Here is a 14,898-nt window from a genome sequence, read left to right on the forward strand (position 1 = left end):
AACTTTTGAATTAGGTCGATTATAATAAAAAAAAGTACTTTAAAAAACTTTAATTTTGCAAAATCCAACCCGTATTTTCTCATATAAAAACAAGAAAAGAGAACTCAATTTTATCGTGTACTACCAAGTTACCCTCGGCAACTCCTAATGGTTTTTCGAGTGGAAACGTAGTAAAAAGGGGCATTTTTAAAATAAAGCCAGAAAGCATTGAAAATTTAAACGAGCAGATGAGTAATTTATTTGAACCGGACATTTTAGAAAATTTGTTAAGTTCATAAAAAATATTTTTGGATTATGAAGTCTCTGACGGTTTCGATTGATTTGTTCGAAAAACTTATTCAAAATATTACATTGTTCACTGATTAGCGTTTACAACATACCCAGAATATCGATTAGAATTTCAGGTACTAATAAAGTCATTCAATGATAAGCCAACATAAATAAAAACACATGAATAATATCAATAGTATCCTGAAACATTATAGAGGAAATAACAGCCGATAACAAATTATTTACTACGTTGGATTGTCTATTTTTTCGAATGCATTATACAACATCCTGAGTAAGTAGAAATGAGCTTAAGGATTAGTAAAGTTATTGAAATTTTTCCAAATGCCTGCTTTGAAGATCATGTAGTTTATATGAACTCGCCTGTTCAACAAAGAGTGACGTTAATCATAGAAATACTATGAAGTAAAATGATATAAAGCTAATACATTTGTTCAAATAAAAACTAAATATAGTGAAGTATTTGTTCCTGTGAATGATTTATTATATTATTGTTGGCATTTTGTAAGCCTATATGAACTTCTTAGTAATTTTTTATTAGTGCCTACGCAGGGCACACACCATTTTTGAACTTGGATCCTAGTTTTTATGTCGTAATTCGGGAATTTAGGAAATCGTATTCACTGATTTAATTAATTAATTAATACATTTCCAGACTTATATTTGTAGGAACTTTTTTTCATAAAATGACCTGAGAAATCATCCTCTTAAATATTGCCTCGTTTTCTTTAAACACCCTGTATATTTCACATATTATCCTCGGCAAAGACGCGTGGCGCCATGGACAAGTAGAGCCCATTAGGACCCAGTAAGTAGGAAAAAGATAAAACTAACTTTATTATTGAAACCACATCATTATTCATCATAATTTTTTGTGAGCATGTATGCTGTAAGTATAAGCATTGTAAATTAGCCATTTAGCGTAATAAAAATAGTTTTTTTTTCTTATTGAGTTTAATAAAGAAACTTAATTTCATACCATACATAACTCTTGTTTCTAAGCCTAAAAGGTGATATGATGTTTTTGCTTATTTTTTTCTACTTTGGTAGGTCCAGGGGACAACTGCAATATTAATTTTTTTATGAGGCGCTCTAAATTCCTAAAATATCTTTCAGAACATCCTAGGTTCGAGTCACTGCATCTCAAGGAAAAAAAATTCTAAGAATTAACACAGGATCAAAAGGATATTCTGTCATGGCAAGAAAGTGCAAGCGGCCCCATTTAAAAAAATTATACTTTATAACGCCCCATATTTTTGCGACACCTTGTAGGTAATTTTAAAATTTACTTTCATTAGCTTCAAATACATCATCATAATTGATTATTTTCCGAAATCAAAATAAACTCATAAGAGTCAGAGTTACTATTAAATGCACAGCTTGTATACAAAGCGTTTCTTAATGGATGGTAAAAAATGAAATAGGTGAATCATTGGCTTATTTTCAGATAAAAACTTTATATGTAGGCATGTCCTAAATTGTTTCCAATTTGATTTACCATTTTATCACATCTTTAGGTCAATCAGATTAAATATTGTTAGATATTTTTACAAATATGTCATAAAGTATTGTTCCTATTAAAAAAAAATCAAGAGACAAAAAAGTTAATAAAAGTCATAAGAGATTAAATAAAGTTAATGAATGAAATCTAAAAATATGACAAAAAAATTCTGATGTAAAATACTGAGAGTGACCACGAAAGAAGTAGCGCCCCGTAAAGTATTTTAAATGATTAATTACTACCAAATTTGAGTTAATTACTTTATACATACGAGAGAAATTAGTAAAAATCAGAAAAAAATGAAACTTGAACACCCCGTAAAGCAAAATGAGAGCAATTTAGGACATGCCTTTATATGAAGATTTTATTTTAAAATAAGCTCACGATTCACGTATTTCATTTCTTACCTTTCATTACGAAACACCCTGTATAGAAAAAATTCCATATGACATCTTGAAGCGTGCCTCCACTCACATATTTATCACCGATATATAAGTTCAAGATTTTCAGGAGGCATTGGCTGCCATTCCTATAACCTGAATTAACTTAAACTACTTCGACAATAATAACAGACATATGTAATTATGAACATATTATTAACTATGGTGCACGAGAATTTATGGAATTTCTCTGCTTGGACAGATATACTGCTTTTTCTATGTGAAACTGGGAGCTGACTTCTAACGTAGTTGCAAGGAGGAAACACCTGCATTACCTCGATTTTACAGGTCAAGAATACAAGCAATTAGATTGCTTTAGGCATTTCAGTCTCATTGTTTAGTATTAAATATCTCAAATCCTGCTGCAATATTTGCTTTCCCAACAGTCGCACAGACATTAGTGACATGGGATCTTGGATTGCTAAACCCTCAAATCATCGACTCCGAACTCTTGAGTCACATCCATAATTACAGGAAGTGCTGATGAAAATAAGGCAGATGGTTTTACAGTTTAGAGAAACTTCTTACCTAATTACTTAATTGTGTTTATGAACCAACCGAATTCGGAGTGTTCAAACAATATTTTTTGTATTCACAAAGCATTACTCATTCTTATCATAATGGCACAAGATTTATACGTGGTTGGCAAACTCATCTATTACCTATCAAATCTTAACTTATCTTTAATCCTTATTTACATCAGTTAAAAGTACGCATTGTAGATATGTTCGTAGGTATAAGTTCCGGAGATTTCAATGCATTATTTTTATTCCGCTTCTGCAGAACTCAACACATAATTCATAAAAAAACTTATGCGAATTGCATCATAGATCAATTGGTGGATTCCCATGATTAAAGTAAACACTCAAAAGGTCTTTTGGGTGCTGGTTGCCCCAGCGTGCTTTGTGGTATTAATACTTGGCAGTGTTAAGATATGCCAAATTGGTAGGCTCCTTCTAAAGATGAGAGAAGCAGTTATTGTTAATTCCAATTGTTATTTTCGGTCATTGAAAATTGCTTTAAGAGGAAAGACACGAGAGTGCTGATCTTCTCCGAAGATGGAGATATAACAAGATCTAAAAAATGTTCTGTTGTTATTTACATATTGTATTTAATGGATTGTTTTCAGATTTAGTTATTAATCATCCGGGGGGACATTCTCGTGACAATCTAATTACCGTAAAACAATCGTATAAGAACTTAGTGTCACCACTGTCAACTTTGCCAGTGTCGTATCCAGTTGCGAGTTGCCTCCTCCGTACCCCGTTGATTATATTTAAATTCAAGCAGCTAGTTTTTGCAATCATTCTAATTAGAGGATCGAATACGGAATTTTTAAATTTTATAATGAAGAAAAAATAAGACTTTCCACCTTCCTAGTCCTATTTTCTGATTCTGCAAGCTGTATCTGTTGGTTTTTCTATTTCTTTCTATGCTAAATCTTCATCGGCCACATGACCTGTTCGTATCTACATTTACCAGTGATATGTATATACAGAAACAGGGTGTCCCGGAAACGCGTGCCATAATTTGAAGAAGTAACAGGACTCATCAAAAGCGGCAACTTTTTTCAAATAAGTTTTTTTTAACCTAACTTTACTTGCCGCCATTTTTACCTATTAAAATCGCTCTCAGGGCCCGCCTATGAAATGCAAAAAATTGAAATACGCACTACTTTATGGATGTTTTGTTATTGTGAAGTTTTTTACTAACTGTGATTCAAGCTAGATGCACGACGTTCGCGCTGCGTGCAATTGGTAGGTGTCGTTTGAGTTATTGTGATAGTGATTGAAACTATTGAGAAGTTTTGGTGTAAAGTGCCTCGGTTTTCAAGTAATAAATTCAATCATGTGGCGTTACCTTATGGGGAAGTTCATGGAGACCGTACTTTTTAGTGTTAATGATTTAAGCGAAAACAAGGTGAATTCTTAGTGTAATCGTTTATGTGGGTAAGTCGAAAATTTCATTTGTTTTAATGGTAAGAAACGTAACACTCCAATAACCAGTACACTCCTACTTACCTGTACGCAATTGTTGATTATTCGAAATACATGCATGCACATCAGGAAGCAGCAAAAAAAAATTCAGTAGGCACGTATGCGAAGGGGCTGAAATAAGATAAACAATTTTAGATGTCATAGGCGGGTAGCCAAACTGTGATAAATCTTTTACTAAAATGAACTAGAAAACTACACCTTTTAAACAAAAAATGTACTTGAAAAAGATGTTGCTTTTTATGAGTTCTGTTATTGATTTAAATTGTAGCACTTACTTCTGAGATACCCCGTATATAAATTTTCTTAAATCGCGTAATGCAGGTTTTTCTGGAGACAACAAGTTTGTTATTTCTGAATTATCTGTTTTCTCGCTTCTCTAAAATAGTCGACATATAACCTTCGTTTAAAGACGGTAGTGCAAGTAAATTACCAAACTTTCAAGCTATAGCATTGCTGCCGACACTTTCCAAAATAATACTGCAACTTGTTAAAACTCTTATATTTCACACTCAAGCTGTGCAAACGGTACTATTTGCTTCTTCTCGGATGATTTAATTATCTGACAATAATGTGCAACAGTGGTTTCCTACGATTTCTCAAAAACTCTCGACTGCGCAAATTATGAGGTTTCCTTATTCAGGGATGATGATATTAAATGGTATAGGTCACATATGTGCAACAGAACCCAGAGGGTTCATCGTGGAAAGCATACCTCTGGGATCTTGAACGTCCATCACAAAGTCCCCTCAGGGATTCATTCTGCACCCTATACTTTTACTTTATACATATTAATATCTACGATATCAGCGGGAAAATCACTCTCTCCGCCTATGATTGCAGTACACTTTAGCGCCACCAAAGTTCCACAATTCCTGAGTTCGATGTGAAAAGAATATATCAATGTAAGCAGATTTTATATGTTATTGTTGCTGTTTTATTAGTGAATACCACTACTGTTGAACAATAAGGGACGATATTGATAGATTGAATGCCAGTGGAATTCAGCGGGATAAAAATCTAATGTTCATGAAAAAAATTAAAGTTACTATCAGTGTTAAAAATCTAAAAGCTATAGAAGGTTGTGAATGTCATGCAAAGTGCCAACACAAGAAATGTCAGTAAGTTAAAGCTTCATTAAAATCTAATTTGATAGTTTTTGTGGTATAAACTTAGCAGTTTTCATTTATTCATCGATGGCAACAGATTCCCTCGTTGGTTTTCTTTAGTTAGGTACTGATTCTTCAATTTACGATGTAGTGTATATCTATTGGGAGATTTTAACGGTTAACAGCTTTTGCATTTGACATCTTCTTTTCAAAAATATGTCAATTATTTGGTCCAAGTGATTTCATGTTTTGTCATTTTTCCTAATTATGCTGTTCTCTAATTAATCGACGTATTCACTACTTACATATATAAACTTGGAATCTTTTATATTAACTTTTATTCTAATTGTCTTGCATTTTGATATGCGGTAGTGAATTATCTTTCTGGAGCAGGCCTGCGCTATTGTAAAGACAGGAAATAATACTAATGTTTAAACTTTTTATTGGTAGAATATATAAAATACATGAATAATTAAAATTAAGATAGAATACACTAAACGAAAAGATGACTAAAACGTCTTAAATAAAGTTATTTTATGGTAAAATATACATTAATAATTTATATTATTTATTATTATAATTAAACTTATTCTTCTTTTATACTTGTGCAGACATCAGGCGCCTATCATATCAGTACATTCGAGAGCAGAGGAAAATTACGTATATTAGCCTTTAATTATAACACATCAATTCTGCGGGAACTATTTTGCTAAAGCTGAGCGTTTTCAGAACGACTTTTCATCGATAAGTATTTGGCCAAGTAATCAAGTTTAGCAGCCATTAGTAAATTATTGGCTGAAATTAGAAATACAATTTTAATGACTTGGAATAAATATTTATATTACTGTAATTTTACATAGGAAAGTACTGTTAAAGAGGCAAAGATTATTCTCCTATAAGAAAAATCGACAAGATTGAAGTTACTTCTAAAACTAGGTGGTGCCCTCCAAAATTTACCTTTCGTCTTCCTCCTCTTTATATTGTGAAGATAAATCAGACGCATCGTCACTAACCAATATACAGTCATCTTCATCCCCTTCATCGTCGCAGACATTACTATTGCATGCAGTTTCTATATTTCTTAACACGGAGTTGAAATTTTCTTGACGTTTAATTTTCTGATAAGCGGCCGCATCAGGCTCCAGTTCTTTAATTCGTTTCTCATAATATGCAATCAGTTCATTCCATTCCTTAAAAAATTTAATTTTATTTAAAATTATTATGTTATTAGCTAAAAAAATGATATAGGGTGGTACAACAGAAAGTATCGCCATTTCAAAAATATTTTAATTAAATTAAACTAATAGATTTTGGTATATACCACACTTTTCAATATTTTCAAAATTTACTTCAACCGGATCACCCAGTATAACACAGAGTAGTATCTTTTTTTAAGTTGATTTCAAAGTGGAATTAATAGTCATTCTTCAACTAAAATGAAAGCATTAATATTTTTCCTGATAAATGTTTTTTTAACCACTTTGTAGTTTTGACAATGCGGCATAATTCTAATGTAATCGACTTTATTACCTAAAAGTGACATAAAGGACGAAGTTTATATAAGCTAGATTTCCCTCAAAGAAGAATTACAAAATGAATTTCGTTAACATTAATCGCGAAACTATGACGTAGAACCTGGTGTTATCACCATCGTAGTAAGTTAGTTTGGATATATTTACCTTTCGTGAACTTTCCATTTCTTTCTCAATGATGTTAAAAATTTCCTGTTTTAGCTCAGACAATTGAAGCACTAACATGGCTTTATCGTTTCGTAGCTCTCTCAGTTCCTCTTCGACTTGATTCACTTCTTTGTTTTGATATTGATATTTAGACAGCTCCTGACGTAGTCTGTCGTTTTCCTTATGTAGTTCACTTAATTCCTTATTCCTAAAATTATAAAAAAATAGATCAACTTGTAATTCTCATGTGTTTGTCAATAAGAGTGTATAGTAAACGTCCAAACGACCTGTGTGCCAATGTGAATAAAGAATACAAAATGAATATTACAATAATTGACCGGGTCATGATCCAAAAGTAATCTGACCGATAATATGTATTGTTCTTCAATTTACACTTGAAATGGATAAAAAAAAAACGATATTACAAAATAACATTAATCAACTTACTTGCTTTCATATTCTTTAACTGGTACCAGTGGTTCTACTGTCGATGGCTTTATCACTATATCTTTGGCAATGGCGGAGAACATTAGGGTATGTTGCGTTTCCTCAAACATGTCTTTAGAAGGGTTTATGTTTACCTTAAAACGCATATTTACACTGATCAAATTAGAACATAATATGTATATAATGGTCGCGAACGTAAAAATATGTTCAGCAAGGTAAAAAAATATTCAGTAGATTCATTAACACCAACAGTTTTTTGATGCAACGGAAAATATATAATAATTACACAAAGGTGTAAAGGTACAAACTTGACTAATACCATGTAGTACTCAGAAAAAAACTTACCATCATAAGAATGTCCTCCTTACCCTGTAAGGCCTTTTGAAACAATTGAGTCAATCTAGAATCTCTAAAAGGGGCTTTACTGCAATCTTTGCTGTTTTGCTGTTTGTTTCTAATGCAGGTTATGCATCTGAAATATATTGTCATCTTTTCCTCTATTCTTTAACTCTTGTTTTCTCAATTACCTTCCTAACGTCGACAGCGACGTGTTAATTTTCATCGACTCTTTTAGTCTAAATCCTTCATTGTGAGTTTTCTTCAACCGTTCAGAACCAGCCAAATCACAAAAATTAAATACTGAAGACTGACAATTATTCTCATCAAAACCCGACAGTAATTTTATAGAGAATATGCAGTGTGACCTGCTGGAATGCTCGTTTATACATGTAGATGCGTAACTAAGATTCTGCTGGCCGTATTGTAAGAGTTCGTAAGCTTCAACACCTGCGGAAAAGTTCAATGTCTACCTATAGTTCCTTACTAATGATGGTCGAATAGTGTATCCCAGCTTCGTTTCGCTTCATTTGGATCCAAAACACTATTACATTTAAGAGTTATCGTAAAGGGACTAATCGATATGGACAAAGTTTTACACACTATTATCTAAGAATTAGTGGTAAAGTTGAACCAGAACAAATTCTGATTCTAGAATTGTATACTTACGGAATATAATATTTCTTAATATTAAAGCAATTGTGATAAAAACTTCATTTACCATTTCGAACATAAACCCATTTCAGATCCTTAATGTAAGTGTCGTTCTGAAGCCCTGCCAGTTTTAATTTCGGCCTCTGCATCCCTCGTGCCGGAGGATTTTGGAACAAGTCATAGATATTCTCGTTATAAATTTCGGCAAATGAGACCCACAGGCCCAGAATAGGGGGTATATTGTCTATATGTCCAACATCGTTGAAACTAAGCCTTCGTTCCATTGCTCTAGCAAAAATTTTAAATAGAATAAGGCAGCACAATGTCGCAATTAATACTTAACAGATCGACGATTAGCCACACAAAAAAACATTATTATAAAACACTTACAAAAATGTTTCTTTATGCACTGATTCATTTCGGTGTGTGTGCGGATCACGAAGCATATTCTCTAGTATATCAATTTCGCACATGCTTTGATAAGTGTTCAGTACTTGAAACTTTCTGTTAGCCTCCGGTTTTACGATGGGTATCTTATTTATATGGTTTGACAATGTTCTGAACAAGTAATCTAAACTCCGAGGTATTATTCCTGGTTGTTCTGCAGATCCAATCATAGTAAAAGTTTTTCCTGGGAGATATTAACGTTGTAAACTACATTATCAATTAGTCGCTAATATAGTATTACCAGCGCCAGACACGCCATAAGCGAGGAGGGTGCAGGGAAGGCCATTTATAAAACCCAACACTTTTTCTTTTATCGTGCTATCAAAAATATCACTCTGTGTACTATCTGCTTGGAATATGTGAGAAAAAGTGAACTGCTTTATGTAGGTGTAACCGTTTTTCGCTGTTCTGCTATTTTGTGAGCTTTTAGGCCCTAGGCAAGATAACACATTATTCTCCACTTTGTATTGATCACTTTCCACGACGCCTCCCTTTATTCTCAGAAATACACTTAAGCCTTCGTCCTTAAAAGAAAGAAAAATAATCGTAATAACTGTTGATCCGTTCGATTTTTCAACCAAGATTTGGATAGAAATCATATCAATCAATCCTCCATTAGGGATTTTACCACACATTTTTGATTTTGCTAAAAATTTTGGAATTTGAACAATTTAGTGGTAAGCTATTAAAAAGATGCAAGAGGAAGAAAGGGAACTCGCACCAAAAAAATCTTAACTTATAGTTATAATAATTTTTTTTTATATATTGAAAATCCGATCATGTAGACTTACAGTCTAAACAGTAGTACCTACAAAATTTCAACTTGATACCTCAAAACTAGAAAGAGATTTTCTAAAATTTGAAAATTTATAATGTTGCCTTGACATTTACTTCAATTAAATTACCAGCAACAGAATAATGTATTTAATAGTATTAGCAAACAATAAATAAACATTCTTAATTCAATTTCTAAGTTAGTAAATGTTCAAATAATTTCCTATTTAATAATAAACAGTACCCTAATGGATCGTAAAATTCTTTTGTGTGGCTGGCCTCTCGATGGGAAATTTGAGCACAACGGACCGATATCGATTTTTTAAATTCGTCCAAGTTTCGATACCGGACTTTTTTTTCAATGCTATCCAAGTAACCCCACAAAAAAAAAACATTTATTGAAGCATCAGAGGATCAGACGGGCCAGCGAATTGTGTTATATGGTTTGATAACGTGCCCACTAAATGCGTTTTGCAGATATTCTCGTACTAAATGTGTACTATATAGTGGGCAGTCATCTATCTGAAATTAGATCTCTCCATCTTCTGGTACAGCTTCCGCTGATGTCGGTCCAATTTTATCCTGAAGTATCTCCAAAAAATACTCTCCAATCAGGTTTTGTTGTAAAAAAATCAGTTCAATGATACAATTCCCAAGAATTTCCGCCAACGCATTAATATTTTGGAGATATTTTGGTCTCGCCTCAATTAAACAATGTTGATTTCCTTTGTTCCAGAATCTCAAGTTTTGGCAATTTAGTCCTTTATTTAGTATAAACGTAGATTCGTTCGTAAAACAGATGTTTTCCAAAAAGTTTCAGTCATTATTTGCTTGCTTTATAACATTAAAACAAAACTCAGCTGTTTGAACTCTATTTCCTTCTAGCCATTATTGATGTTTTTTATATTTATAGGGATGATATTTGTATTTTCTAACTTGGTTACTTTAAATAGGTGTTTATTCTAATAACCAGTTCTTAAAGTAAAACTTTTTGAAGATTAATTTCAAATTACCTCACTACATGGACTCCATACTTTCTCAAAAAGTTCTTAATCACCTGACATAACTTAACTCTAACACATTTTATATAGTAAATAATGAACTTCCCACAGTTCACATGGTGACAAAAGTGTTTCTAGTAACTTTTTGAAAATCATTTGCTAATTATACTATTGTGTTGAGTATTTTTTTGAATACATGTGTGGTGTATATGAAGTATTTTTATGCAAAACAGTTATGAAAATTTATGAGTAAAAAATTCTAGAAAAATATCGCAAGAACATAGCTCAAGTGGTATTTTTTATTAAAATTTTTATTGAGTAGTTTCTTTAGAAGAGCTTTACAGAAAATATTTAATAAATCTTCAGAATAAAATGTCTCTAATGAGTGGTATATGTTAGAATTGTGTAACACGAAACAGCATTTGTTTTTATGTATTTGTAAAATTATTTACCATTATTTCCTGAGAGTCATTCATTGCGACACAGAAATAGTATTTAGGAAGATAGACACTGAAATAATATGTCTTTACAAGAAAAGGTATCTGCTTGCTGTATTTTTGGTAAAAAATAGTTTATTTTTTATTTATTGTCAATGTTTAAATTTCTCTCCTTCTCTTTCTCTCTCTCTCTCTCTCTCTGGGAAATTATAGAGACATTTCAAAAAATAAACGTAAAAGTATGCAGGAAAAAGAGCAGAACAAGGCCATGTCTCTAACTATGCATATTAAATTCTTACTAAACAGTTCTGTGCGTTTGGTACAATAGATTTAAAGAGTCAATGGTCAATACTTATTAAACTTTATGAAATAAAGCAGGAAATATCACTTACTTGCACAACTCGATTTACCACTTTCTCTTTGATTTCTGAATCATTTTTACAAATTGTACTATCTTTGCAGAAGTCGTCCAATAAATTGTGTCTGATCAATTTATCTCTATTCCAATAATTCCAACTTAAAATACTAGGATCTCTAGCCTGCAAGTAGGATACTGGCCGAGGAGGGCAATAAGAAAACTTCTTTTCAGCCATACTTAGGTCTTAACTCGGTGACAATGACAGCAAGATATTTCTTGTTATCGCACTATACGTCTTTGACTAAAAATTGTTTAATTTTAACAGGAGTTATACTGCAACAAGCCCTTTAAATTCGTCAAGAAATTTAAATAGTAAACTCACATATTTTAAATCAAACGATCACAAACCGGGACATAGAGCATCAAACAATTAACGGAATTCAATGTCAATGTCAGTGTCAGAGAAAGTAGGGTTATGCGATTTCGGGCGAAATATCGATATGCAGTATCGAATCGTATCTATAAAAGAAATATCGAATTTTAACGCTCTTAAACTTAATAATTAAATCTGAAACGATACATCCGGCATATGGGAGGTGGACACTGGAACAGTTGCAGATGTTAATATTCAGTTACGTGCATTTGGAACTTTGGCATTAAAAACTGTCTGGTCCTCTTAATGCATAGTAATCTTCAACCATCCACACTCAAACCTTCAAACCTTCTGGAAGTAGTAATACCCGATAACTGGGGTACTAATGTTCTTCTACTCCTGCACAAACAGCTGGTATATAATTGGCTCTAGGTTAATTCAAGTTGGATACTGACGAAAAGAAAAACATTACTCTGGATAGTCATGCTAAAGTGTTCCGGACTGGATTATTTGCAAGCTTTGCATGGGGGCTCGAACTGTTGACTCTTTCACTTACATATGTCAAGATCAACTATTCCCTTACAGAACGGCGGCGATATTGGCTATTGGTACCAATGTGATACACTGCAATCTGATTCTAGAATGTGAAAACGTCCTGGATATCTTTTCCCGGAAAAAATAATAAAATTTGTCTCCTTTGGATTGCGCACACACAGCCGGTGACGAGAGGACAAATGGTTTAGCCAAACAAGGCTTTGGACTAGCGCTCCACAGTCCTAAACCGATTGCAGGGATTTTCAAGATAGTGGCAGTTAGATCGATGAGTGAGAGGATGTTCCTTTATTATTGGACAAATCGGGGCACATATAGCCAATCTAAATGCCGACTGGAATAAACTTCTTCCATTAGAAAAAAATAGCACGAGGATAGTGTCCGACCTACTGACTGGCGACAGTCACCTTCAGGGATTTAAACATCTAATGAGTATTACCGAAAATTCTGAGAGTCTCAAAGATGAAGTGACATCTGGACACAGTGTCTGGATGCAGTCTTTACGTGGAGCATCCATTTCTATCCGCTCCGTGTACATTGTCTGAATATTCAAGGTATGATCCGAAGTGCTACCAGCTACAGTTGAGACATTGGAGCAGCGAGAATGTTTTTAAGGTCTTAGAGAGATGTGATTCCATTCATGATGAGGTTATGATTCTGTAGTATTACAAGCAGGACGTAAAATTATAGAAAATGTTAGACAATTTATTAGAAAAATAAGAACACAGCTTGGTATTAGTACATTTTTGATTTCCCACTGGAGTTTCCCGTGTCAGATTGCTCAATTCCACTTTCACCGTTTCTGATTTTTATGGCATGTTATATGCTTGGTGGTACCAACATGTCGCAGTCCACTGAAGGTTTTCCTTCATCTTCGGTTTTCTGTCACAACATGACTTGATTACTTTATTAGCTTTCTCGAAGGTTTTATAACTTACTGATACTGTAGGAGAAGCTGTTGCATCCTTACTATTCCCTGCTCGTTCCTGCTCGCAGGCAAACCAAGAGTCCTCCTTGATACCGTTTATACAAATTCTGCTTTTCAGCGGAGTTAAGATTTTGTTTATCAACGATTTGCATTTACTGCTCACCTTAGGCTCCTTCGGAAATATCACTTTACTGGATACTTGCTGAAATTGAGAAACATTAATTGAACTAGATACTATTTACAAACAGATAAAACAGACTTTTAGCAATTCCTTATAGTTGCTGTCGTCGAAAGGTAACCGCCCAAGTACCATGGCAAACAGCACCACCCCCATGGACCAAATGTCTGCATATTGAGGTTGATATGGTATTCCTCTGAGTATTTCAGGAGAGGCATAGGCATAGCTGCCACAAAAAGTATCACTGAGTATCGGCTTTCCATTTTTCGGTTTCATGTTTGCTCTTGCAAATCCAAAGTCCGAAAGTTTTATATTCCATCCGTCGTCTATAAGCATATTCTCACATTTGATGTCTCTACAATGAATTAATGTTTCACATGGCGGTGTAATTGAAAATGAATGATGTTAGTTTGTGTTTTTGGTCTTGAAGCCTGGTACATACTTTGCGCATGTTTCAAAGTTTAGGGTTTCATATTTGCAGAAGAATAGTAGCATGGAATGAAAAACAGGAGATAGAATTTACATTGTGTAATTATTCCATATTGTATCCAAACTAAAACGCGTAGTCTAACTTAAACGAAAAGCAATAGTCTCGTTCAGCCTGTATACAGTGACGGATGGGCAGTATTTGAACCGTGCGTTCATAAGGCAACATCAGAAAATTCACTTATAATCTAAAAAAAGATTGTTATCTAATTTAATAGGAAGCCGATAAGTGTATTTGTCCATAAATAAAAGAATATCTTCGTTTTTCGCTGTGATATTTCACATAATTATTTAATTTTTCAGCTCTACGTGAGCAGGAAATTATGTTTTTCAACGATGTTACCGAAATTCATAAAATAACTCGCCAAACTAGGGCAAAGTTGCTTCACTTGTACCCATGCTTAAGTCGTACCTTTTGAATATTGAATGTATTATATTACGGGTGCTACTTCTCAAGGAACAACAATCTAATGTATATTTGACTTAATCAACCATGGTCGTAAACATTTGACTCTGTTTCTCAAAATTTTTCGCTATTTACATAGAAAATACGCACTTTTATGAGTTATTGAAACCATCCAACTTTTATTGCCACCATGATAATTGTTTGAAAGTTACAGCAAAAATACTTTTTTTAACTTCTTACTTTGAGTGCGGATAACTTGGTAACGAAGGCTGCTAGGAAGTTTTTTTATATGAAGTACCGGCATTACTTTAGCCTCCTCTATAACCCTTGAATTTATGACATGACTTTTCTAGACACCCTGTATATTTTTAGTTATTTTATTATCGAAAAATACGCTATAATTTTTATGGTCGGTTAACTGTATTCTTAGGCACCATTTTAGCTCTAGCCGGTACGACTTAAAGAGGCTGGTTTCTTTAGTCGTATCTTGGTAAATTTTTAAAAATTTCA

The 14,898-nt window shown here is 33.3% G+C and overlaps 1 protein-coding gene across 3 annotated transcripts; it reads right to left on the reverse strand.

The window, feature by feature from the left end:
- Nucleotides 1-5,772: 5,772 nt before the first annotated feature.
- On the reverse strand, nucleotides 5,773-11,913 carry sub (subito). 3 transcript variants are annotated; one of them, XM_066296138.1, is made up of 11 exons: nucleotides 11,848-11,913; nucleotides 11,500-11,766; nucleotides 9,137-9,419; nucleotides 8,839-9,079; nucleotides 8,516-8,736; nucleotides 7,986-8,244; nucleotides 7,804-7,930; nucleotides 7,459-7,592; nucleotides 7,012-7,219; nucleotides 6,290-6,522; nucleotides 5,773-6,127 (listed from the first exon to the last, which is right to left on the reverse strand). In XM_066296138.1, exons 2-11 carry the CDS (start codon nucleotides 11,698-11,700, stop codon nucleotides 6,121-6,123), a joined length of 1,914 nt encoding a protein of 637 aa, XP_066152235.1. In that variant the 5' UTR covers nucleotides 11,701-11,766; nucleotides 11,848-11,913; the 3' UTR covers nucleotides 5,773-6,120. The 3 variants fall into 3 exon arrangements, with proteins under 3 accessions (XP_066152235.1, XP_066152234.1, XP_066152236.1); XM_066296137.1 differs by having other exon boundaries at nucleotides 11,500-11,893; XM_066296139.1 differs by lacking the exons at nucleotides 11,500-11,766; nucleotides 11,848-11,913 and adding an exon at nucleotides 11,123-11,238 and having other exon boundaries at nucleotides 5,774-6,127.
- Between the last annotated feature and the right edge of the window lie 2,985 nt (nucleotides 11,914-14,898).

Source organism: Euwallacea fornicatus, chromosome 24, assembly GCF_040115645.1.
Source record: "Euwallacea fornicatus isolate EFF26 chromosome 24, ASM4011564v1, whole genome shotgun sequence".
NCBI lineage: Eukaryota > Metazoa > Arthropoda > Insecta > Coleoptera > Curculionidae > Euwallacea > Euwallacea fornicatus.